We start from the raw sequence: 25,239 nt of genomic DNA on the forward strand, positions 1-25,239 counted from the left end.
TATCAACTGATCAGCATCATCCTCCATTGGAGCTTGACCTAATGCTACCTAATGGAGTCAATAATGTGCCCACCGTCAGCAATGCAACTGGGGAATTCGATTTTACAAAGATCGATTGTGAGGCTCTCTCGCTTTTCCTGTCCGAAACTGTTTGGCATGTTCTTCTGGACGGGTTGACGGCCGACAATATGGCTGAAACATTCTGCTCCGTCATAGCTAATTGGTTGAACACAAATGTTCCAACTCGTCGCCCTGCGGTCTCTCCGGTATGGGGCACTCCACTTTTGAGAAACCTGAAACGACGTCGCAATGCTCTTCAACGTAGACTCCGTCGCCACCAATCGCTTAAAAATATACGCAGCTTTCATCGCGCCTGTGATGAGTATCGGGAACTCAATTCGCCTCTTTACAAGTCATATGTGTTGCGAGTACAATCAAATCTTCAAACAGTCATTCCTGGTTCCGGTACATAAAAAGGGCGAGAAACGGGATGTAATTAACTATAGAGGTATCACTAGCTTCTCTGCTGCATCGAAGTTATTCGAGATGATCGTGAGCGATGTTATATTGGCGCAAGCCAAAGGCTATATTTCCATTGATCAGCATGGTTTCATGCCTGGACGCTCAGTGCAGCAAAGATTTCATCGTACTGCTTTTGGAAGTAACGAGCCTTTTACGTCGATGATCCGTTTATTTTATATGTTTGAAGACCTCTATGACTTCGATGGTTCGTCCAACCAATTCGTTTCGCGTGTGAGGAACTCGAACTTAATATAGGATTAATTTCAATTCATGTAGACAAAAGTCAGATAGATAATATACAAATATACAAATAGACAAATATACAAATATACAAATCCAAGATCTGACTGGAGCTTCTCAAATCAATATCTGAGCTGCATCAATGCACATAAGGGCGATTCAAAATTGGGAAATGTTTGAAAATCCAATCTTCCATATCTTTCTTACCATAAAAAAATAGTGTTCTGTGGAATTTTCAGCTTTCTAGGTTTTGATTTACCTACGTCACTGCTACGTGAAAACACACGTGTTTTTTTTCATCGCACTTTCCACGTAGCACTTAAGTGAATCATAGGTGGCACAGAATGAATGCATGAACTAATGCACTTCATCCGTTCCATCGGTGTTTCACGTGACAGCTACGTGAATTTTTCGTAGTTTTCACGAAGCCTTCCTACATAATTTTGTAATAAAAAATATTAACATATTTTAGTAGTAGCCACCTTTTCTGTATGGGTTTTGGGTAGTTTCTTACCTCAATTTGGATAAAAGTGAAACGAACTAAAGCGGTGAAAACACTTATCGCATTCAACCACTATCCAGTATCAGTTTATTCAACAAAGCTAAACAGTATGTAGGAGAATTAGAACACTACTGTTTGATTTCGTTTGCCCTAATAAAATAAGTGCTTTGATATCAGAGGTCGCAGTACAAGTATCGGCGGTATGTTACGGTTTCATTCGAATATTTCTGCAGAACTGTAAAACATAATTCATGTTTCCCATTTGACTAAACAATCCGTCCAGCTCCAGAATTCAAAACTGTTTCGTTCCTACAGTTAGCGAGTCGGTCTTGCTGCTTGAAGTTTTACAAAACGCTGTCATGATTAATAACTGTTTCATTGATACGAGATTATTCGATATGTAAAGCATATTTACCTTGAAATCGATTCATTGAAACATCAAAATCCGATAAATCTCTTGGAAAAAATGGCGGGTACTATCTGCTCATTTGAGCTCAACACAGAATGAACGCAAGGTGCAAATGTCAAAACTCGCGTCAGGATGAACTAAGTGGCTAATTTTCACGTAAGTGTGATAGGATTACCACCTTGAGAATGACCGGCTCTCCATTTGAAGTTTATTTATGGTCCGGTGACTATTACCTTAGAGCATGAGCATGAGCATGATTGACCGCCCGCAGTTGCTACTCCGTTATTGCAAGAACAGCTGTACTTGGTAAATGGTTGGTAAATGGCTGGGCATGGCGTACCATTGGTACCTCGCGTACCTGAAGGAATAAAATAGACCCCTCTGTGCGGTCCTTAGCCTCTTGCCCAGCAACTCCTATCCCTACCTCCTCGCGGTACTGGCCGGGGTACGAGTAACCTTAGGGAAGATCGGGTAACCAACCCCCTGGTGGGAACTGTGGTCGTATGCTGACATTGGGTTGCTTTTGCTTTTGCTTCTGCAAACCTTGAGCGTCTGTACTCCATGTTAGGAGCGGCTCACAACAGCGTCTGTTCCCCATGTCAGGGGCGGCTGATCATCGTCCGAGTGCCAGAGAAGGACTCTAAGCTAAACTGTGCACTATGGTCCTCCAAACATTTAGGAGGAATGGTCCTCCGGAAATCTAGGGGGTTGGTGTCAGGCTAGGGTGGGGCTTATTTCCAAAAATCTTTTGTAGTCAGGATTTACAAAGTGGAAAATGATCATCGGTCCCAAAATAACATCCTGTGAAAAAATGAGAATTTTTGGTGAAGGTTTAGAGGTGGCGCAAAGGGCGTAAGTGCAGTTTTCCCATTTTAGTGAACTCTGAAAAATTTTGGTATGCTTTTCAGCTTGTTTTGGTGATGTTAGGACCCTTAAGGGCAAAAAATCACCTCAAAATTGCGATATCTCCACTCCTTTAGATGATGTTTGACGAAATATATATTATGCATGCGATTTTTGGCCCTTAAATAGGTTACGCTGACTGATTACTATGAACCCGAATAAGCATATGAATAGCTGGGGAGAATTTCTATGCTATTAGAATGGAACAAAGAGCAAAGAAGAATGAGAGAAAGAACAAAGAACACAGAAGAAAGTAGAAGAAGGAACAAGTGGGAGGGTGAAACTAGTGATGTCTTGAGCGTAACTGAGGAATCTGGAAAACGATGATTATATTTATTGACTTCATTTTTTTTTTTAATCTTTATTAACGAGATTTTTAGCTCTTTAGCTATGGGCTAGTTCATCTCGGGACCAACGGGTTTACTTCCCTTCCGAAGGATGTCGCCACTGAAATTTTTAGTGACTATCTCGGGGATGGGATTTGATCCCAGATCCTCAGCGTGAGAGGTGTGTGTTCTAACCACTACACCAGGTCCGACATCTTGACTACTATTTAATATTACCTACTTCAGAAATATTTCGAGCAATTTTTCTTCAAGTAGAGGAAGAGCACCAATTTTTTAACCATCTCTAGTTTTCGACCCATGTAAACGATTTTATTGGATCTTATTGGAACTTTATTGGACCTTATGGAAAAATTGCAATAACGGCTAAAATGTCCTTAATTCCATGCGAAGTTTCATCATTATTCTCCTGGTAGATATAGATGAATACACGTCACTTTACTGCTTTAGTTCAATAATCGTTTGGTTGTTTTTTTCTGAATGATGATAGCAATTAATCGAAAGTGACCGTTGCAAAATTTACATCCTGGAAATTCAGCCTCACGCAGTATCTATTAAATTCATAACTAATTTATATAATTATTTATACAAACATAGGACATCCTGTGAAAATTCCTTCATGTAGCTCTGTCCTAAAAAATATGTTTCAGAACTGTGACGACTTAATTTTGGTTTTATTTGAGAGGTTTTCAACCTGAAGTGCTTTATCTCTTGCACTCTATAGAAGCTCGTGCACTAATTTGAATTTTGACTGCCGACTTTTTTTTCCTTCTGCTGTTGTTTGTACACATCGATTTCAAATACAGATGTAGAACGATGTATTGAACTTCATCTGCATTTTTGTTTGTCCGAAGTTATGTTGAAGGTGTTGTGGCGAAAGTGAAGTATTGGAACCTCAAACGCAATTAATTGCTGAAATGGCATCATAATCCAGAAATTCCTGTGGAAATTCTAACAAGAAGTGTTATTGCTCGAAAGCAAAAATCGTTTATGGATTTACCTTATAAGGATATATCGTGTGGGATCAAAATCCGAACACCTAAGAAATGAATCTAAACCCTTCCACTTCGTATAAAACTCCTTCTATTTGTATGAAGTGTACGGATTTTGAGCCTGTATGGATTTGGGCCCCTCTGTAATTTCTTTCAGATTATAAAAGCAATTACTGAAGTTATATCAAACGGACATTCTAAAATACTAAATGAGTGTTAAACTTGCATATAATCACATCTCATACATCCAACCGAGATATGTTCACGGCTCCATAGTTGATTCTAATATAATATCATCAGTTTCACCCTCCCCCCTGTTTAACCCACCCCACCTTACATTCTTCTGTGTTCTTTGTTCTTTCTCTCATTCTTCTTTGCTCTTTGTTCCATTCTACAAGCATAGGAATCCTCCCCAGCTATTCTAATTCGGGTTCATAGTAATTATTCATTGTAACCTATTCAAGGACCAAAAATCGCATGCATAAAATATATATCGTCAAATATCATCTAAAGGAGCGGAGATATCGCAATTTTGAGATGATTTTTTGCCCTTAAGGGTCCTAAAATCACCAAAACAAGCTGAAAAGCATACCAAAATTTTTCAGAGTTCACTAAAATGGGAAAACTGCACATACGCCCTTTGCGCCACCTCTAAACCTTCACCAAAAATTCTCATATTTTCACAGGATATTATTTTGGGACCTATGATCATTTTCCACTTTGTAAATCCTGACGACGAAAGATTTTTGGAAATAAGCCCCACCCTAGTGTCAGGCCCTGCAAGCCAGCCGTAACAAAATCAAGCAACGAACAATCAACGAGAGAATACGAACCGGGACAATCCGCGAAGACCACAGCGACGTAAAGGGACTAGCGATTGAAAGCTCGGTACGTGGAATTGTAAATCTCTCAACTTCATCGGGAGCACACGCATACTCGCCGACGTGCTGAAGGACCGCGGATTCGGCATCGTAGCGTTGCAGGAAGTGTGTTGGAAGGGATCAATGGTGCGAACGTTTAGAGGTAACCATACACTCTTAAAAATAATGAAAATTACTGTGGACGTAATTCTGGATATGACTGAATGACACATGATGTAAGTGATGGAACGACACAAAAACGTGTTCTTGAAGATGTGTTGAACAAAAAATGTAATTTTACACGTTAAAGGACACGAAAACAATGGGACTGTTATCTATATTTCCCGAATAACACACTAACGTAATTTCAATTCGACACAAATCTACGTCATTTGGCTCGCTTCTTTTATGTGCATCCAATAAGACGTAAATCACAACATTTTTTGGTACTGTGTACCATCTACCAGAGCTGCGGCAATACACATGAGCTGAGAGCAGCTTTCATAGTGATGGGAGGCGCGTGATCGGGTGGTGGCCGATCAATGACAGAATGTGCAAGTTGAGGATCAAAGGCCGGTTCTTCAACTTTAGCATAATAAACGTGCACAGCCCTCACTCCGGAAGCACTGATGATGATAAAGACGCTTTTTACGCGCAGCTCGAACGCGAGTACGACAGCTGCCCAAGCCACGACGTCAAAATCATCATAGGAGATCTAAACGCTCAGGTTGGCCAGGAGGAGGAATTCAGACCGACGATTGGAAAGTTCAGCGCCCACCGTCTGACGAATGAAAACGGCCTACGACTAATTGATTTTGCCGCCTCCAAGAATATGGCCATTCGTAGCACCTACTTCCAGCACAGCCTTCCATACCGATATACCTGGAGATCACCACAGCAGACAGAATCGCAAATCGACCACGTTCTGATTGATGGTCGGCACTTCTCCGACATTATCGACGTCAGGACCTATCGTGGCGCTAACATCGACTCTGACTACTATCTGGTGATGGTCAAACTGCGCCCAAAACTCTCCGTCGTTAACAACGTACGGTACCGACGGCCGCCCCGGTATGACCTAAAGCGGCTCAAGCAACCGGATGTCGCAGCGGCATACGCGCAGCAACTCGAGGCTGCATTACCGGAAGAGGGTGAGCTGGACGAAGCCCCTCTTGAGGACTGCTGGAGAACAGTAAAAGCAGCCATCAACGATGCAGCTGAGAGCAACGTCGGGTACCTGGGACGGAGTCGACGGAACGATTGGTTCGACGAGGAGTGCCAGGAGTGCCAGGAGGAGAAGAATGCAGCGCGGGCGGTCATGCTGCAGCAAGAGACCCGGCAGAACGTGGAACGCTATAAACGGAAACGGCAACAGCAGACCCGCCTTTTACGGGAGAAAAAACGCCGCCTGGAGGAGACGGAGTGCGAGGAGATGGAACAGCTGTGCCGGTCTCAAGAAACGCGTAAGTTCTATCAGAAGCTCAACGCATCCCGCAACGGCTTCGTGCCGCGAGCCGAGATGTGCAGGGATAAGGATGGGAGCATTCTGACGGACGAGCGTGAGGTGATTGAAGGGTGGAAGCAGCACTTCGACGAGCACCTGAATGGCGCTGAGAGCACAGGCAATGAAGGACGGGACAACGGATGAAATGCCTTCGTCTGTACTGCGGAAGATGGAAACCAACCAGCCCCCACTTTGAGGGAGGTTAAGGATGCCATTCACCAGCTCAAGAACAATAAAGCTGCTGGTAAGGATGGTATCGGAGCTGAACTCATAAAGATGGGCCCGGAGAGGCTGGTCATTTGTCTGCACCGGCTGATAGGCACAATCTGGGAAACAGAACAGCTACCGGAGGAGTGGAAGGAAGGGGTAATATGCCCCTTCTACAAGAAACACGACAAGTTAGATTGTGAGAACTTTCGAGCGATCACCATTCTAAAAGCGGCCTACAAAGTATTATCCCAGATCATCTTCCGTCGTCTGTCTCCTGTAGTAAACGAGTTCGTGGGAAGTTATCAAGCCGGTTTCGTTGACGGCCGATTGACAACGGACCAGATCTTTACTGTACGGCAAATCCTCCAAAAATGTCGTGAATACCAGGTCCCAACGCATCACCTTTTCATCGATTTCAAGGCGGCATACGACAGTCATGGACGAGAACAGCTTTCCCGGGAAGCTCACGAGACTGATAAGAGCGACGATGGAAGGTGTGCAAAATCGTGTGAAGGTTTCAGGCGAACACTCCAGTTCGTTTGGATCCCACCGGGGACTACGACAAGGTGATGGACTTTCGTGCCTGTTGTTCAATATTGCGCTAGAAGGTGTTATGCGGAGAACCGGGCTCAACAGCCGGGGTACGATTTTTACGAGATCCAGTCAATTTGTTTGCTTCGCGGATGATATGGACATCGTCGGCCGAACATTTGAAAAGGTGGCAGACCTGTACACCCGCCTGAAACGCGAGGCAGCAAAAGTTGGGCTGGTGGTGAATGCGGCCAAGACAAAGTACATGCTAGCTGGTGGGGCCGAGCGCGACAGGGCTCGCCTAGGTAGCAGTGTTACGATAAACGGGGATACTTTCGAGGTGGTCTACGAGTTCGTCTACCTTGGATCCTTGCTGACGGTTGACAATAACGTTAGCCGTGAAATACGGAGGCGCATCATCAGTGGAAGTCGGGCCTACTATGGCCTCCAGAAGAAGCTGCGGTCAAAAAAGATTCACGCCCGCACCAAATGTACCATGTACAAAACGCTCATAAGGCCGGTAGTCCTCTACGCGCATGAAACGTGTACAATGCGCGAGGAGGACCTGCAAGCACTTGGAGTCTTCGAACGTCGGGTGCTTAGGACGATCTTCGGCGGTGTGCAGGAGAACGTTGTATGGCGGCGAAGGATGAACCACGAGCTCGCCCAACTCTAAGGCGAACCCAGTATCCAGAAGGTGGCCAAAGCTGGAAGGATACGATGGGCAGGGCATGTTGCAAGAATGCCGGACAGCAACCCTGCAAAGATGGTGTTCGCTTCGGATCCGGTTGGTACAAGAAGGCGTGGAGCGCAGCGAGTTAGGTGGGCGGATCAAGTGCGTATCGACTTGGCGAGCGTGGGGCAGAACCGAGGATGGAGAGATGCGGCCACGAACCGAGTATTGTGGCGTGAAATTGTTGATTCAGTGTTATCTGTGTAGATGTTAACTAAATAAATGAAAATGAAAAGCTGTACTTACACAGGGAACCAACAGACGCTACTCGGGATCAGTATCATCCTCAATGTGTAAATACTGGTGCTCTTATTATTATAATAAACAATACCGGCGCCGGCTGCGTCCGAATGCAGGTCAATTTGGGAATGGAAAGGAAATGTTGACGTGTTACTTGCTTTACAGAAGCCGAGGAGTTCTCTGCACTTCCACAAGAAAACACTGGGAGTTTGGATATGGGAAAGGATTTGTTTTGGTAAACGATAAATATATAATTCAAAATGAATACGTGAGCATATACACGAACGACCGCACTATCCAAACCAGACACGATACTGATTTCGTTGCTCACTCGACAGGAGCATACAACAGGTTCAACGTATCAAACTCTACAGACACTTTTTTTTTTGTTTTTCACCGGCGCATTTCGTTTTTTCTTCCGCGCAACGCGAACCGGACACAATGGATCCGGATTCCGTCGCTCGCCCACAAGGAGCATGCAACAGATTCAACAGATCCAACACTACTGACGCGTTTGTTTTTTTTTCACCGGCACACTTCGTGTTTTCTTCCGCGCAGCGCAAACTGGACACAATGGATCCGGATTCCGTCGCTCGCTCACAAGGAGCATGCAACAGATTCAACGAATCCAATACTCAGTCCGGTGACTATTACCTTAGTCAGGTAAAGTCAAGGTAAAATGAATTTGGATTGATCTACATGATTCTTGACGTTTGGATTATTTTGAGTGTAGACCTTTGTACGTTATAATGCTATAGGCCTTTTCATTTGACTGGTCCGTCTATGCATTTGTTTACATCGGTGGAGAACCGGTGCTAACACGGAACTGTCATCTCCATGGAAGAACTGTCAAAGAGCTTCCCGATCAGCTGATTTGAAACGTCTTGTGAATAGGCCTATCCATGAGGACTTTTTGTGATAGAATTGACAGCTAAAAGTGTGAATGTAACCTAAACAAAACCTATGCGAGTGTTACCAGAGCTTTACATTTTCTTTTATAATCGAACGATCACTGCGATCGCAAAACGACAAAAGCTGGTAAACTAGTGATCCTTCATAGAGAGATAAGCGGAAGTAAAATGGAAAGATTTGGCAACAGACCAGCAGTGCTGATTTTGCTCGGCGTCGAGAATAATATTGTAACACGGACATGACTTCCTCATTGCTATAAAGTGTATTTTGTTTCGTTGTACAGTGCTGTTCTGAATAATAGCAGCGCATGTCGATTTTCATACAAAATGCTCAACTTTGACATGCTGTAGTTTTGTTCCATTAAAGCAATCGAGTTGAAATTTTCTCCACAGGACTACAAATATGCCCAATTTTGTAAACACAAAATTTCAAAATTTTCTAAGCCTCTGCCGGAAAGTGAGATACTAGGTGAAATTGTTCGAAAAAATAGCAGTTTTAAAAATTTGAATTTCGGCTTGACATTATAGTTGTAAATTCTATATCACTTACCATTGGAACAATCTCCTCCTACTTATCAAACCTACACATTAACCGAAAATGTTTAAAATATTTGTAGAAGAAAAAATTTAAAATGAAAAACTGCTATTTTTTCGAAAAATTTCACCTAGTGTCTCACTTTTCGGCAGGGACTCAGAAAAAACTGAAATTTTGTAGTTACAAAATTGATCATATTTGTAGTTCTGTGGAGAAAATTTCAGCTCGATTGCTTGAAAGGGAACAAAACTACAGCATGTCAAAGTTGAGCATTTTGTATGAAAATCGACATGCGCTGCTATTATTCAGAACAGCACTGTAGGTCTTTGAGCTACATATCAAAACTAATAAACAGCCAAAAAAATCAAAAACTAAAAATCGCATTGACAAAAATTCAAAAAAGTAAAACATTTCATTTCTTTGTTTCATGCAAAATTACTTTTACCGAAATAATTTCAAGCGGATTACATTAGGGTAACGGTCGTATTTTGGACCCCCTAAGGAAGTGATTTCCGTTTTTTGTCCCAATTAATTAATTGCACAGCGTAACCAAGTCAAAAAACATGGCAAAATGTAGAGATAAACTTCCTCTACGAGATAAAATGCCCATACGATCATTAGGGATCCAAAAAACGTCGAAAATAATTGAATTCCGATGCACTGTTTTTCATTATTTTGGACACACTAATACATTTTGGACCCTCAAAGTATATATTTTGGACCCCCGGCATTTTTATCGTTTGGCGACAAAGTCCACGACATTTGTTGTATAATATGCTTGCCCATAGTCTAATCAATCGATTGACAATGGAAAACCGAAGAAATTCTACGCTTTTAGTTCAGAAAATTGAAAAAAGTTTTTGTTTACATATGGAAAATTTCTGACGGCTTCAATTTCTGTGTGTAACGTGTTGTAACGGTTGCATGGATGAACAGATTAAATTAAATTAATTTCAGATAAAATAAACACATTTTCTTTGTACAAACGGTTGATGCAAGTACGGAATAGTTCTATCTTTCCAAAAGACATGCGAATTGAGTTGGTCTTTCGATTCAAACTGGGAAATTTGCAGGAAAATGGCCCAGGAGGTCCAAAATATATAGAGGTCCATAATATATTGGTTACTCTACTCATCAAGAAAAGTTCAAAACAAACATAACGCATGTTCGTTTGGCTCACACTTTGACAGCTCTCGCTGCTCGATTGGCTCACACTTTGACAGAAATGTCAGCCTCCGCGAATCTCTCTTATAAAGGATTTCTATGGTAAACAATAAACGCGACATCATGCGGGAATGCATAAGTATCGAAGGAAAATAGACTATGGCACAAGTTTGCTTTGGTTAACAGGTTGTCAGTGTATCAGGCCCGAAAAGAACGTACTACAGTGAAGAAGAATTGTTTAATAGGGAAACGGATTCATGCCCGTTTCTGACTTTAAAATTGGATGATGTATGTTTGTAAGTAGGAAGTAAACAAAAGATTGGATTGAGCGAGATTGGATCCATCACCTTCTGCTTACTAAATAGAAACAATAGACATAAATTTACTAGCCAAGTGTACCAAAGACAAAACCAGGCACAATTAAAAACGAGAAACTTAAAAAAATCAAATGTATTTCTCATTTTCATAGAGATGCGTAGTTCAAAAATTAGAAATGAAGCCACTATGGTTTCAACTAGTATTGATTTTATAAAAAAAAAACAATTTGACATATTATTACCCTAAAAATCGTAAACAATAGGCTTGTCCAATTTTGCACTACTAACGCATAGCTGCATTGGGTAAAGGCTGTGGCCCATATGTTTAACATCTAATTCGTAATTGGCCTGCTGCCAATTAAGCAAGACATCAATCCAAACGGTTATTTATCTACCGAACATAAACAACCGATTTTTACACTGCTTTTAAAGCGTAAAAATTTTGCTCGAATGTATGCATTTGCTCAACCTCTTATAGGGCACGCCGTTACGTGCACTTGAACCTGCCCAGCGCGCACTCTTCTCCAGAAGGCAACGTAACGAAAACCATAAAAGCAATATTCAACTCTACATAGTAAATGAAAACAAAAACAAACCACCTACCTCATAATAAACTCTGAGATCTCGTTCGGTTCGGTTTTGTTCATGGCAGCCAAATGTTCGTGCGAGTGCGATGCAATGATGTGCTCGGCAGTGTCGGAGTCTTTCTCTGAAATGGCAAGCCGGCTAAGCACGTGCACGATCATAAGCCCGCTGGACATGATCAGCTTCACGCGCTGCACCACCGGATTCGGTTTCTGATCCTCTTCGGTTAGCACCCGGGCTAGCAGGTTTTCCTTCTTGTTCTTCTGGATCAGGTTGCCGGCATTTCGCGAGAGATCCAAAATCAACGACAGGCACGCAGGGTAGAAGGTCATGAAGACGATGTAGTTCACGATCGCCGATAAGACGGCAAATCCACTGAGCAGTTCAAGCCGCTGGACACCCGACAGCGTTCCCACTCCGATGACTAACGTTTCTACCAGAGTATCCAACGAAATGGCTGGACCCAAAATTTCCATTCCACGGGCAATGTTCATCGTAACTTCTGATTGGCTGGAACCGCACAGGGCCAGCTGGGCAAGAATGGCAGCCTTGGAGAGATCGATCAGCAGCAGGAAGAAGAACAGCGCATCTCTGAAAATGATGCAAAAAATAAACGATCTATTAAGAACAACCGTAAACCCGGAAATGCTAAAGTTTCAATTATTCCATTAAAGTGCACTGTATTTAATGGGCAATCGCTTTACCAATTATGACGGAAGGCCATCCTACCTTCCGGCAACATCAAATAGCCAAAAAATGGTTACAAAAAACGCCACCATCCGATTGATGACGGCGGGTAATTTAGCTACTCACTTGAGATCGGAGACTTCGCTACCGAGGAAGTTGATCACAGTCGATGTGAAGATGAAGCTGGAGAACACCGTAAAAAGACCGGCAATACCTGAGGAAGAAACACGAAAAAGGAACATGAAAACATCTAAATTGATCGGTGGTGGTGGTGGCGGTGACGGCTGAAAACGAGGATCATGATCATGAGCAACGGTCTTCTAATTGAGCTGTAGGGTATGGCAGTGGTTCCCAAACTTTTCGAAGCGTAGACCTCCTGTAGATCTTTACAACTTGTTCTACAACCCCTGAGACAAACTGTTCTTGAAAACAAAATTTGTGAAAAAGGTGGATTTGACCGAACTATAACCATTGAGTTGAGTGAACTCATTACATCTCGATATAACATTGCAATTGCATTGCCTGAAGTACTATAATCATCTCACCAGACAGCCATCAAAATTCTTCCTCGATATGCCAACAGGTCTAATCCACCACAGATCATGCACTACAATCACTCTACGACTTTGGAGAAATCCACCAATAATATCGTAAGATGGCAACCAAAATCTTTCCAGAAGTCCACTAAGTAAATTTGAAGAAGGATATTGCCAAATCTGTAGTAAAACTTCTGCTACTAGCTTTTGAAGAATTCCGCTATATTTCAATGGGTTAAGAATTTCGGAAAGAAATTCAGTAAGAGTCAATATTTGCAATGGCTTTTCGGACTCCCTAAGAATGCTTCACGGCCCTCTAGGGATCCGCAGATCACCCGTTTGGAAACCCTGGGGTATAATGTCCAGTATGACGGGTGGCTCATAGAAAGTGAAAGAAAAAAGCTTCAAACGGCGTGCGAAACGTGATGAGATTATCGGGGATTAGTAGGGCATTAGCAGGGCCGGTTGTGTCCAGGAAATGCCGCACTTTTTTTCATGCTTGAACACCTTATACGACTGTTAGAGAAGGTAGATTTTAGACTAGCTTACCAAACAAATTCAGGGTTGATGCGGCTCTGATAGGCACTTACTCACAACCAGTTTTAAAACTAAAAGGAACGATTGACTTTAAGAGAAACTCATTAGAAACCAAGTGGTATTGAATGTCCGCTTTCATTATCGTTACCAATTGTGGCACATGATACTTTGGATGGTCATGCATTTGTAGGTAGTTTCTTACTGAGGTTATCCCCAACTCTACTGCACAAATGTTTTGCCTTATCAGGACTTATTAAAATGGATCTTCTCTGCGCTGAATAGCGTTGCATTTGTCATAAGCTATTGAGTATTTGTCTGTAGGAGAGTATGGTGAAAATAGTCCATTAGGTCACAATTTTAACCTCAATTTTACGCCAAATTTCAATACGAATAGTCTATGACTCTATTAAAAAGTGCTTAACTAACTGTTGTTAGTTGTGAAAACATAGCTTTTCAGTGAATGCGACGAATACTCTCCGTTAATAGCTGTGGGAGCGCCCCACAGGCTCTGTTCCAGTTGGGGCGAAACGCCAAAAAGAAGAAAATATCAAAAAGGGTTGTTTGCACCTCTTTTCTAGCGGTGAGTGACAACAATCACGGAACCTGATTCCATAACTTATGACTGCAAAATAAACCACAACTCAATGAACCCAAAGGTCATCTATCTGGCGATTGAATGAGAATGAACGCATTTGTCAGTTCGTTCATAAGCACCATGTGCCCAGAATGAGCGTGTCATTTTGGCGCTTTGCCGGTTAGCGCATTTATCTGACTGTATGTATTCCATTCCATTGAGATCCGGTTGAATCCTGCACAATATGTATAGCGGGTTAGAGATGTATCTTTCGCGGAGTGTCGTCGTGAGACGAGTTTTGTACCATTTCCTATTTCCGTGTCATAGCTTGGCATGAGATAACCATATGGGCACATTCTGCTCACGTAACGTAAACAGCTGCCTGTTTCAGGCAGTCAGCTAATCAAGATTTTTAGTGAAATGCTTGCCTCGTGCACTACAATGTCACTTTCCCCGATACCGATCGGCGACAGCAATTGGTCGATGTTTTCATACAATGTAAAAGTTCAAATAGTTTGTAAAACTTGATATTTTTCTTCTGGGTTTTTAGAAACAGATATTGAGATATAAGATATGCAATTTTACTACGGATAATGATTATTGCGACGAAACCAAAACAATCTGCGGATTTTTACGCTTTTTTAACGCCTTCCTTTTTCACTAAACTTGTATAATTTAGAGCAATTTGTGCTACGAGTACAATTGAGTTATGGGCCAAAATTCCAAAAATATAAGCAGCAGGTTTAGGCATATCTTTTTTTTTATGAAAACATCAATGTATGTCAAATATGTAGGCTAAAAGAACTATGATAATTTCCATCTACGAGCTAATCTTTGATGTGGATTTCTTACCTGAACAATTTTAACAAATTATTGATGCAGTGTTTAGAATCGCAAATATGACTAAAGCATTGAAATTTGGCATGAAATTTACTTAAAAAAATTACTGGATTATGGTTTTTATCCAATGGACACAATTATTTTTTGAATACCGTTCTTATTCAAATTCCTGACACTCGACTTTGTGTGGGATATATTTCACACTAAGTGTTTCAATATTTGCCGTTAAAAAGTTCCTACTTTAAAAGCTCGTTTTAATAAGCATTTCCGATAGATATCTATGGAAATTTTCTAAAGATTTGATGATTTGACTATTCCAATTATGATTTTTATGAACTGTCCGTAGCGTTTGGTTCATCAATTGCGTCACCTGCCCTTGAGGGGGAGAGCGATACAAAAAAGGTAAGGATCAGTCGTATTCGGTTCACGCAGTGTGAAGAAAAAGTGGCATGATCGAATCAGTAGTGTTTGATCCATATGTTCTGTCGTTTGCTCCTGCGGGAGAGTAATAACGCGAATCCGGTTAGGCGTGAGTTTATCATGGATCCCACCTTATCCCACTAACCAAATATCCTTTTCATGACAACTGTGGAGATGCAGAGGTATATTCGGTCTATAGTAGCAATGGTTGTTTAACTAACATTCCTTCCCTTCCCCGATGACCACATTGGGTGTGGCCTGCACCGATATTGACTTTTACACTTTGAACTCTCGATTTGTGCAGATTTAGAATAGTTAGCCAATCCCAAGCCCCATCAATTAAATCTCTGTACAACTTCGACTGTTCTGGCCAATCACGGAGTGTAACTACGAAGCGGTCATCCATGCTCTTTAGGGTGTCCCAGAATTTCACTTTGTTAGAAAACTTGGGGGCTCAATCTCCCAATGGCAGTCAAGGATATCCCAATCAATCTTTTGTATGGGAGAACTCTGAGAAATGGCGTATAGAGGTTGCCCCTTCGATATTGTTGAACAAAGTACGGTTTTCGTGAGTAATGTCAAATAAATATTTCTAGTTCAAAAAATTACGTTAAACCCATATTTTTTTGCAGAGCCATAGCAGATATTAGAGAAACATAATTAACTTGTATGTTTGCTCGACATAATTGCACACTGATTTTTTAATAATCGAAAACCATGATTTTTTCATCACATTTCTATTTTAAATCACCATAGGCGGGTATCAAACTTGATGCTTGTATTATTCTTTATTTACAAACATATCGGAAATTTTGTAAGGCTGCTCTCTCTCGTTATTGCTATGATTTTCATGAGCTGTCCGGAATTTGAATAAAAGCGTCCGAAATTTAAGGCAAAAGTGATGAAGAATCATAAAATGTCCATACATTTCTATTCATTTGAAATTATTCATGTTGTGGAATCAAAATCTTCACTCACCATTCGAAAGCTAGGTGTTTCCCACGACAGGTAATGCAAGCTTCTGCTAAGATTTTCTGGAGAAGTTCTTTAAGAATTCAGCAAGGTATCTAGCATGTATTTTTACGAGTGCCCCGTGATAAACTTACAAAAAATGTGTTGCTAAAATTCGACATAAAAATCCTACTTGGAAAGATTCTAACAAAGATCCGAAAAAAAACGAAATGTTCCTTACGAGATTCTTAGCCGAAATTAATTCTTTCCTAACTAGATCCTGGAGAATACTTGCAGGATCCTAGGTTTTTCTAGTGGGTTTCTGAGAACTTTACGTGGTTTCTTGAGGATACTGAATACAATCTGGATATTCCTAGATCTGGATATTCTTGCGGGATTCTGAGAATGTATAATTAGTTATTGGAAATCACAAAATCTGGCGAGTCCTAGTAGATTCGTAAGATTTCTGGAGCATCCTGCGAAGTCCTGGCAGGAAATTGTGGATTTCTAAGGGTATTTTGGGTATTTCTGGCAAAACCTTGAGTATGCTGAATAGGTTCTCAGTGGAATTTAGGAATTACTATCTATTGTCCTGAGACTTAAGATATCACAGCGTAATCTTAAGCTCATAAACGATATCCTATAAACTCATGAAGTCTAGGCAATATCACAGGATTTTATGCGAGGTGCTTCAGAATCCTAGTGGAATCCTGTGGATTTCTAACGAGCACCTGAAGAGGTATTATAGCGGAAAACTGCGAATTTCTGTTGATTTGAACAAATGACGATGATTGACGAAATGACGAGTCAAATTTGTGGATCATGCTTTCTTCATCCAGCTCACCATTGTGCTATACCATGAAATATCTCATTACTAAGTTAATATTGAAAAATACATTTTTTTTTGTGTACAGCAATTGGTTTTAGCTTTAATGCTTGCCTTTCCGCATTTTTTTTTTGTTTGAGACCGCTGGAGGAGTCCTTCGTCGGCGAATACCAAGCTGGTTTTCGTGAGGACCGATCAACGACGGGTCAAATGTTTACCTTGCGACAAATCCTTGATAAGTTCCGGGAATACAACTTGGAGACTCACCATCTGTTCATTGATTTCAAGGCGGCGTACGATTCAGTAAAGAGAAATGAGTTATGGAAGATAATGGTAGAACACGATTCTTCAGCGAAACTGATTAGACTGATTCGTGTAACGTTGGATGGATCGAAATCAAGTGTGCGGGTTGCGAATGAGACATCAACCTCATTCGTAACCTTAGATGGATTGAAGCAAGGAGATGCGCTTTCGAACCTTTTGTTCAACATTACTCTCGAAGGAGCTATTAGGAGCGCGGGCGTGCAAAGAAGCGGTACCATCGTCACCCGGTCGCATATGCTCCTGGGTTTTGCGGACGACATCGATATAATCGGAATTGATCGTCGAACCGTAGAAGAGGCATCCCAAGTAACCACAAGCATTATAACATTGCACGTATTCTACTGCATATCAACAACATTGATGCAACATTGCTTTTATTCAACAAATTTCAAGAGCTGTCAAGCAATAAAGCATCAACCCTACATTACAAATGTATCAATGCACTAACATCACTTTATAAATTGTACTGGTGCATTAATATTACTTTATAAGTTGCTTCGTTGCTTCATCGTCCTTCTTGCATTACATTAACTGTAAAAGTGCCCTTTTCCACTTTTAAACTACTTTAATGGTAGGCTTACGGCAATGCAGCTGCATTATATATGCAATGATATAATGCTCCATGGTTACTTGGGATTCGTGTCTTTTGAAACGGAGACAGCGAGGATTGGACCAGCAAAACAAAGTACATGATCGCTGGTAGACAGCGTGGTTCCAATCGTGACTTCGGTAGTGAAGTGGTGCTGGGTGGTGAAAAATTTGAAGTAGTGGAAGAATTTGTGTATCTTGGTACTTTAGTGACGTGCGATAATGATGTTACACGCGAGGTGAAAAGGTGTCTTGCAGCTGCGAATAGGGCTTTTTACGGGCTCCGTAACCAGCTTAAGTCCCGTAGCCTGCAGACAAAATTCGCGCTATATAGGACACTAATCCCTCTGGTTACTCTATACGGCCATGAATCCTGGACGTTAAAAGATGTCGACCGGAAAGCGTTTGGAGTTTTTGAGCGCAAAGTGCTGCGAACAATACTCGGCGGTAAACAAAAAAATGGCATCTGGCGGCGTCGCACGAGTCATGAGTTTTACCAAGTATAAAAAGAAGTGGAATTTATTATCAAGCTCATAAAACACGGCAGGCTGCGTTGGGCTGGTCACATGGTACGAATGCCGGAAGAACGACAAGCAAAAATAATATTCAGTAGAGAACCCGGACGAGGCCGTCGGCTTCGTGGTAGGCCGCGAACACGTTGGGTTCTTGCAGTTGCAGAGGACTTAAGGGCACTTAACGTTCAGGGTGACTGGAAGCGATTGGTTCAGAACCGAGCCCAGTGGAGAAGAATTATCCATTCGGCGTAGATTCAACGTAGCGGATTGTAGCCCATCAAGTATCAAGTAATTACAAGAAAAGTAATTTTTAAGATCCATTTCCAACTTACGAAATTTTGACAAATTTGATGGGTTTTTAAGTTTATTAAATTGATTGAATGTTATGTCATTTTTATAACACTCTCTTTTCTAAATTCGGTTAAAATGAAATGTATTGGATTTAAGTATTTTTAGGTTTTCAGGAATTTCTCAGTCCTTGTCCTGATATCAGTTGCGTAATGACTATTATGCAACGCTTTTTCATTACGCAACTGTTTTAAGTTTCGTAATTAATCAAAACTCGTCGTGATTATCCCACTCGGCAAGTCTCGTTGGATAAATGTACGACTCGTGCTGTAAAAATCATCATTCTGCAACTTGTTGCGTAAACTATAATTAACATGGTACATTTATTTATCATACATGATATTTAGATTTGTAGCATAGTCCTACGATACAGAAATCTGTTTTGAAGTGGACCGTTCTGAAGTATGGTCATCATAGGACGACAAAACAAGATCCTAATTATTCTTAAAACCAATAATTAATAAAAAATATATGGGTTCAGTTTTTGGCTACTGAAAATTTCGACCTTGTTGTCAAAAACGGAATCCCACTGTAGTATTTTGGCAATTGAATATTGCGCATATCTTCCATCCCCGTGGAAAAAGTTAACGGAAAATGTTTTCAATGGTGATCATTTTATTACAATCGGTAGCCCATATTTGCTGATGCAATATTCCGCATGGAACAGCGCAATAAAAGCTTCATTTTTCTTCAAAACGTCGATATTCAACAGCACTGGTCAAAAGCACTCTTCAAGATTTGCTACAGATTTCCCCGGCAATAATCACAAAAGATTTTAAAAAGATTCCAAAGATTTTGTAAATGTGTAGAATGTGTAAAGATCCAAAGAATCATTTCGTCAGTTGGAGCTTTATTGTATGCTATGTTTAAACTAGAGCTGATATTACGTTATATAGGCTACCTTCATATCAAACGCCATACTTCTTTTTTCCAGTGAAAACTAGATGTACACGCTCAAAAAAGAGTTCCGGAAAACGTGAATTGTCAAAAATGCACCGTGAACTACCATCATGTTTACATGAACGTTCTCAGAACTAGGCAAGCGTTTATATAAACATGATCTAGTTCACGGTGTATTTTTGCTTGTTGACTAGTTCATGACTGTTGTTCATGGATACGAGAACGGATTTTTTTCTGTGTATGATATCTTTCATTTTCAAGCTAACATAAAAATGTTTAAGCAACGCCGATTAGATAAAATTGGAACGACACTGACTAGTTATAATGAGGCCTTAAGTGTCCGTAATGTGAACCAAAACGGTATTTGAAATGGATCATTGAAATAACAAAAACGACCACTTCTTTCTACTATATTCATGAGCTAATAAAAATTGAGCTATTTTTTAAACATTGACTTACGTTTGCTTAAGTTCGTTTGGCATAATGTACACTTGACATGACAAGGATGATGTGCTTTCTTTGAAATTCTACCTGTTGTTCTATAAAAGTGTTTTATGCGAAACGTCAATTATGTCAAACGTCCTTATGGGAATCGTCTTTATGTGAAAAGCATTTATGCGAAATGGGTCACCCCAGTTCAGTTTAGATATTATTATGGTATTGGAAATATCGTTTAAAACAATTAAAAATTCTTAACTGAGGTATTCGAAAGCTATTGAGGACTGCTTGAGGTATTAGGTTACTATTGAAAAACTTCATTTTAGATGAAAATTTATTATGTATAATTAAGGTATTGCAATACCTGGTCCAATTATCAGATAAGTGTTTGTAGAATATGTATGACATATTATTTAAAGTATTTTACCTTTCTTGCAGGGCGTTTTCATACCTCATTCCGGTAGCAAGTATTGGGAATTATCTGGTATGGAATACCTCAGCTTAGTATTCAGCAGCAATAGGGTTCTAAAATTTTTGATTTCCTGTCTGACATTTAGGAAAATAGACAAGGAAAATAGATACAGCCAAAATTTGAGTTTAAAACCAAGAAGTGTGACAAAATCACATAATACATATACCTATTTTTTCTTTTGTTTTTTCTTTTTTATTAACGAGATTTTTAGCCCTGGGCTAGTTCATCTCGGGCTATTTTTTCTTGATGTGAGCATGACTATGCCTTAAAATTTGCAGTTGACCAGAACAAACACCGAACAATCTATACTTCATGCATTGATGTTGGTAGATATACAATGAACCATTGCCACACTAAATACGTCTTCACCCATCTCAAGTTTCTACTTGGTATAACTTTATCTTAAGGGTAATTTGAGATGAAAAGGCTTCATCAAACTATGCTAGCTCAAATGGATACAGGTGATCTTCGTTAACTAAGGCAATCAACTGTTGGTCAATTAGTTACTACTAGGTGTCGACCGTCCAACAACAATCCATAATCAACATACATGGCATAGCACTACTAGCACTATTACCACCAACGGCATTCAGCAGTAACCAAGACATTACGTAAAAGCGCAACCGGGCACATGATTGTTTTTTTTTTCTTTATTTTACTGCGCTATGCTAAGGTTGACTACTGATCGTCGCAGGGCCGATCGTCACGATCATCATCACCATCATCATCATTATTGGGTTTCATCTATACCACCAACAACTATTCGACGAGCCAACTACCAGTGTGTAAACATTAGGCAAACTATACGTTTACGTGGTTCATAGCACGACACACACGCAGAGGAGGCATTTGATTATGAGTGAAACATGAGCTAAAGTTGCCAAAGTTTGTAGTTACTTTGCGCTATTAGCGGTTTGCACCGCCGCCGATTGACGCAACAAATGGGTATCAATGTCAAACTAGCTACTGACTGTGCTAAATATTTTTCTATCGAACCTTTTGTGAAAAGGGAAGGTTAGTTCCATTCTATGGTCTATCAGAAACCGTTTTTTATACTTTAAAGTTAGGTTCTATTTATTATTTTATAGAATTATAACAAATAGTTCTTTGGGTGTCAATCTATTCGTACCAGGGTCCCTCGAACCGATAACTAATTATTGAGAAGTTATTTGAAAACAGTCTTCGGCAAAAATGTAGCTGATGAATGTATCTAACAGTATCAGCGTAATTCTTACCCTCTAGTAAACCTGGGCAAACACTATGGCCGATTGAATGAATAGTTCATTATTATTGTTTGCTCAGAATTGCACTCAGAATTTGATCTTAAATCGAATGAGCGGCTTGGAGCAAACACGATTTTGAACCACCCTAATATACATCATATTTGCGGAACGAAACCATGATTAACGATCCGAATTCAGTGTGTGCAAGAGACCTTATGACTTTTAAAATTCATAACAGTATACTTTTTGACGCATAGTGAAGCTATATGGATTAGAGTACAAGTGAATTACAAGAATTGTATAAGTATAGACTGTAGTAGAGTCGGTAGATCTTCAGGTCCCGAACTCCAGGATAATTTGGATGACCTCCAATATCTGATCGAATGTGGTTCATACGGGTGTTGAGCCTTTGCTAGTGCAGAAAATCACGGAATGTAACCATTATATGATTTAAAATGATTTATGAACTTATGTAGATTAGTGTTATACTTTCTGGATGTGCAGAAAGCCTAATAATTAATCAAGGTTAACTATAATATCCAAATCCCGTGGTTCATCGTAATCTATAAATCACCGGTATGTACAATTTGAATTATAATACATAGAACTGAGAAAAATGTCGAATGATAAAATACCAAGCAAAAAAGAGTTTGCAGTATCGCGCGAGAAATAAGAATGTATAGTGCCAGTTTAGCCCTTACGAAAGATCCTCGATGCGGTTAACTTGTGGGAAAAATTGCAAAAACTAGTGGCACCACAGCAGCAGCAGTAGTACAGCATGCATGCTCGTATACGAGATGCAAAACGTTCAACTCTCTCACTGAGTCAATGTCAATAAACTTGATCTAGATTCGCAGCTTGATGATTCATGGAGTATCGCTCGCAGCGCGGTAGGTAGTTTGTGCTGCACTACACTTGTTGAGTGCTGTTCGTGTGACCTTTCCAAGCCACGCATATCGATACACACAAGGCAAGGCGTGAAAAGTTCAAGCGGTCATACAGACGTAAGTAAGTGGTGAAAAGCTATGACAGGATGCGATACGTAGTCAGTCAGAAAGAGTTCGATCATCTTCCATCACCACAACATTTATGATTGTTTGCATTTAGAAGCTAAGCTAGGCTAAACATTACCAAAACATCTCTTAGTCGAATATAATAGAATAAGACAAATTGAACAAATAGTGATGAAAATTGTATCATAATGATATCATCAATTCGATGCACTTGATAAACTTTCTGGGCAACATAGTGAAGCAGACTCCAGTCGAGGCTTTTCGATTCAAGTGAAGAAGCATAGGTTTCCACGAATCGTGGTCAATATTTCCGAATTTTCTTGCTTTAGGCGGGAGATGTTTAATTCAATCGCGGTTAAAGGAGATTGTTGCATTTTGCCGGAAGTCTTCAAAGATCGCGAGCTGCTTCTCAATCATTTTGGAGAGAATGGGCAAAAAATTTCACTTATGACGACAAAAATGAACGGTTGTTGAAGATCGACTAGAAAGGTCTGTTAGGTGATGATAAGCTGGATTGACCTTCATGAAAACAAATTGTGGAAGCTCGCACCAGAAGAACGACAGAACAACGGAAACTTTCATCTTAGTCGTAATTCGCCAGGTAGAAACTTGAACAATTCTTATTTTTCAACTAACAATTAACGCTTGATTTACAATCATACTCATCACCAGTTACAATTTAATCATGCTTTTCAATGAGTTAATTTTGTTCCTTCCTACGCTAGTGTAGGTAACCTACCCTGCTAGTCTAGTCTGACTAATTCCATGTTCCATTGGCGATTAAATGTGAGGTTATGCTGAGAAAGTTCTGCGAATTCAAATGAATATTTACGACCCCCTGTGCTTTGAGTTACCAAAATCTTACCAGTAAAATGATGGTGGTATTTTTTTCCAAATTTATCACTAGTAACTTCGACTAGGTTGCACTAATCACCATTCTAGAACAACACCATGACGAATAGCCAGTTGACGAATTTATAAACGAATAAAATTTTATAGATGTTGATTGAACTATGTTTTTCAGAGTAAAATGCTCATTTTGGGGTTTCCAGTAATGTGAGAGCGTAGGTGTTGGCCAGAGTTATATGCATCTATCCTTGAAAGCGTTAGGTTGCATTTTTCTTTACGTCGCGTGTTCACTCTTGTCATCTCTGTGGTTAACAATCCCGAGATGACAAGTTTCTGGTTTCTGGTCCGATGAAAGATTTTTTTTTTAATGTTAGAAATTTTCTTGACTTCCGGTTGCATCCGGAACTTGCTCGGTTGAATTCCAATAAACATGAATTAAGTTGTGTTAGAAATTTTTCATTTTCTCAAGTCTCATTCTTTGGGATTTGTGGCTTTTTGGTGATTATCCAACAGATTTAGAACGGGTTATGATTCTGTTGTTTCTCAGTGCATAATAATGTACATGAAAATCTCTAAAATGATGCTTTTGAGGTGGATCTCAAAGGACTTTACTCTCGCTAGCGAGTTCTTTGATTGAGATTTAAATACATAGGGATCCGTACAGTGAAATTGATGATCATAACCTGGGGGTGCAAACTGGAAATCAACAAGCAGCCAGGCAGCTGTCAAGCAAAAATTTTACTCAAATAGATTCGAGTTTGCCTTTATGTGACGCAAAAACTATCAACTGTTCGAAAAACGTTTACTTGTTATTATTGGTGTGTAGGTTTTTATGAACTTTTGTGATATATATTGTTAACTAACATAACTATCTAATTCAGTTGATTTATTGAACTTTTTACCTGCATCAAACTGTAGAAGCTTTGTGTGAAGTATTCTAAGTGTGCATCTTGAAAATAGTTTCCTGCGAGGCAAGCAAACAAACCACTGGTAAAAAAAAATGTGTTCAAATTGAATGACCAAAATGTTGGAGACCGCACCCCTCAGATCATAACCAGCAGTGTTGCATTTGAAAAGGATCAAGTAGGCTTGACCGTTGATTAGTTCAAAAATTTGAACGCGTAGTATTTCACTGAATAAGAAGTAAAAAGTTTTATACTGAATGGATCAAAAAAATTGTACAAAATGCTACATCTTCTATCTATCTTTTATCTATCTATATAAATAAAAATGGAGTGTTGTTTGTATGTCACGAAATGGCTTACGAACGGATCAACGCATTTGAATGATAATTTATCCGGTTTGTTCCTCAAGGGTTCCAACGTGTTTGTATGTATAAAAATCCTAGGAAAAGTAGGGAAAATGAGAGTGAACGGAACTGTCATTTTGTATGGGACGATCCATAGCGTTTTTCAACAGCCTGCTTGATGGCAAGACGAAGTTTGCCGGTACCACTAGTTTTAAATAAAAGAAAATATATGTTTTGCTATTTCAGAAAAGTAATTTATAATGCATCGACAAAGGTATTTTTTCCAGGAAGATAATCTTTATTTGGTTGCGTAAATATTCTAAATGATGAGATCTGGGCTCTCACATAGCTCAGTAAGCAATCATTTTACTAAAGAGTCTTGAAATTTATTTATAAGAATTTGTATGCTTGTTAAACTTGGAAACTTAATATTTTGCTCCCCATTTT

General features: G+C 40.1%; 1 protein-coding gene across 1 annotated transcript in view; it reads right to left on the reverse strand.

Annotated features, from left to right (window-relative positions):
- The window catches only part of LOC5571790 (3-hydroxy-3-methylglutaryl-coenzyme A reductase), a 182,498-nt gene that overhangs the window by 17,129 nt on the left and 140,130 nt on the right, over positions 1–25,239 (reverse strand). Inside the window, exons 3-4 of the mRNA XM_001659873.2 lie at positions 12,316–12,403; positions 11,521–12,093 (exon numbers count right to left, since the gene is read on the reverse strand). Of these exons, the coding sequence (XP_001659923.1) occupies positions 11,521–12,093; positions 12,316–12,403 (661 nt within the window). The remainder of the gene's footprint in view (positions 1–11,520; positions 12,094–12,315; positions 12,404–25,239) is intronic.

This window comes from Aedes aegypti, chromosome 1 (assembly GCF_002204515.2).
Source record: "Aedes aegypti strain LVP_AGWG chromosome 1, AaegL5.0 Primary Assembly, whole genome shotgun sequence".
Classification (NCBI taxonomy): Eukaryota; Metazoa; Arthropoda; class Insecta; order Diptera; family Culicidae; genus Aedes; species Aedes aegypti.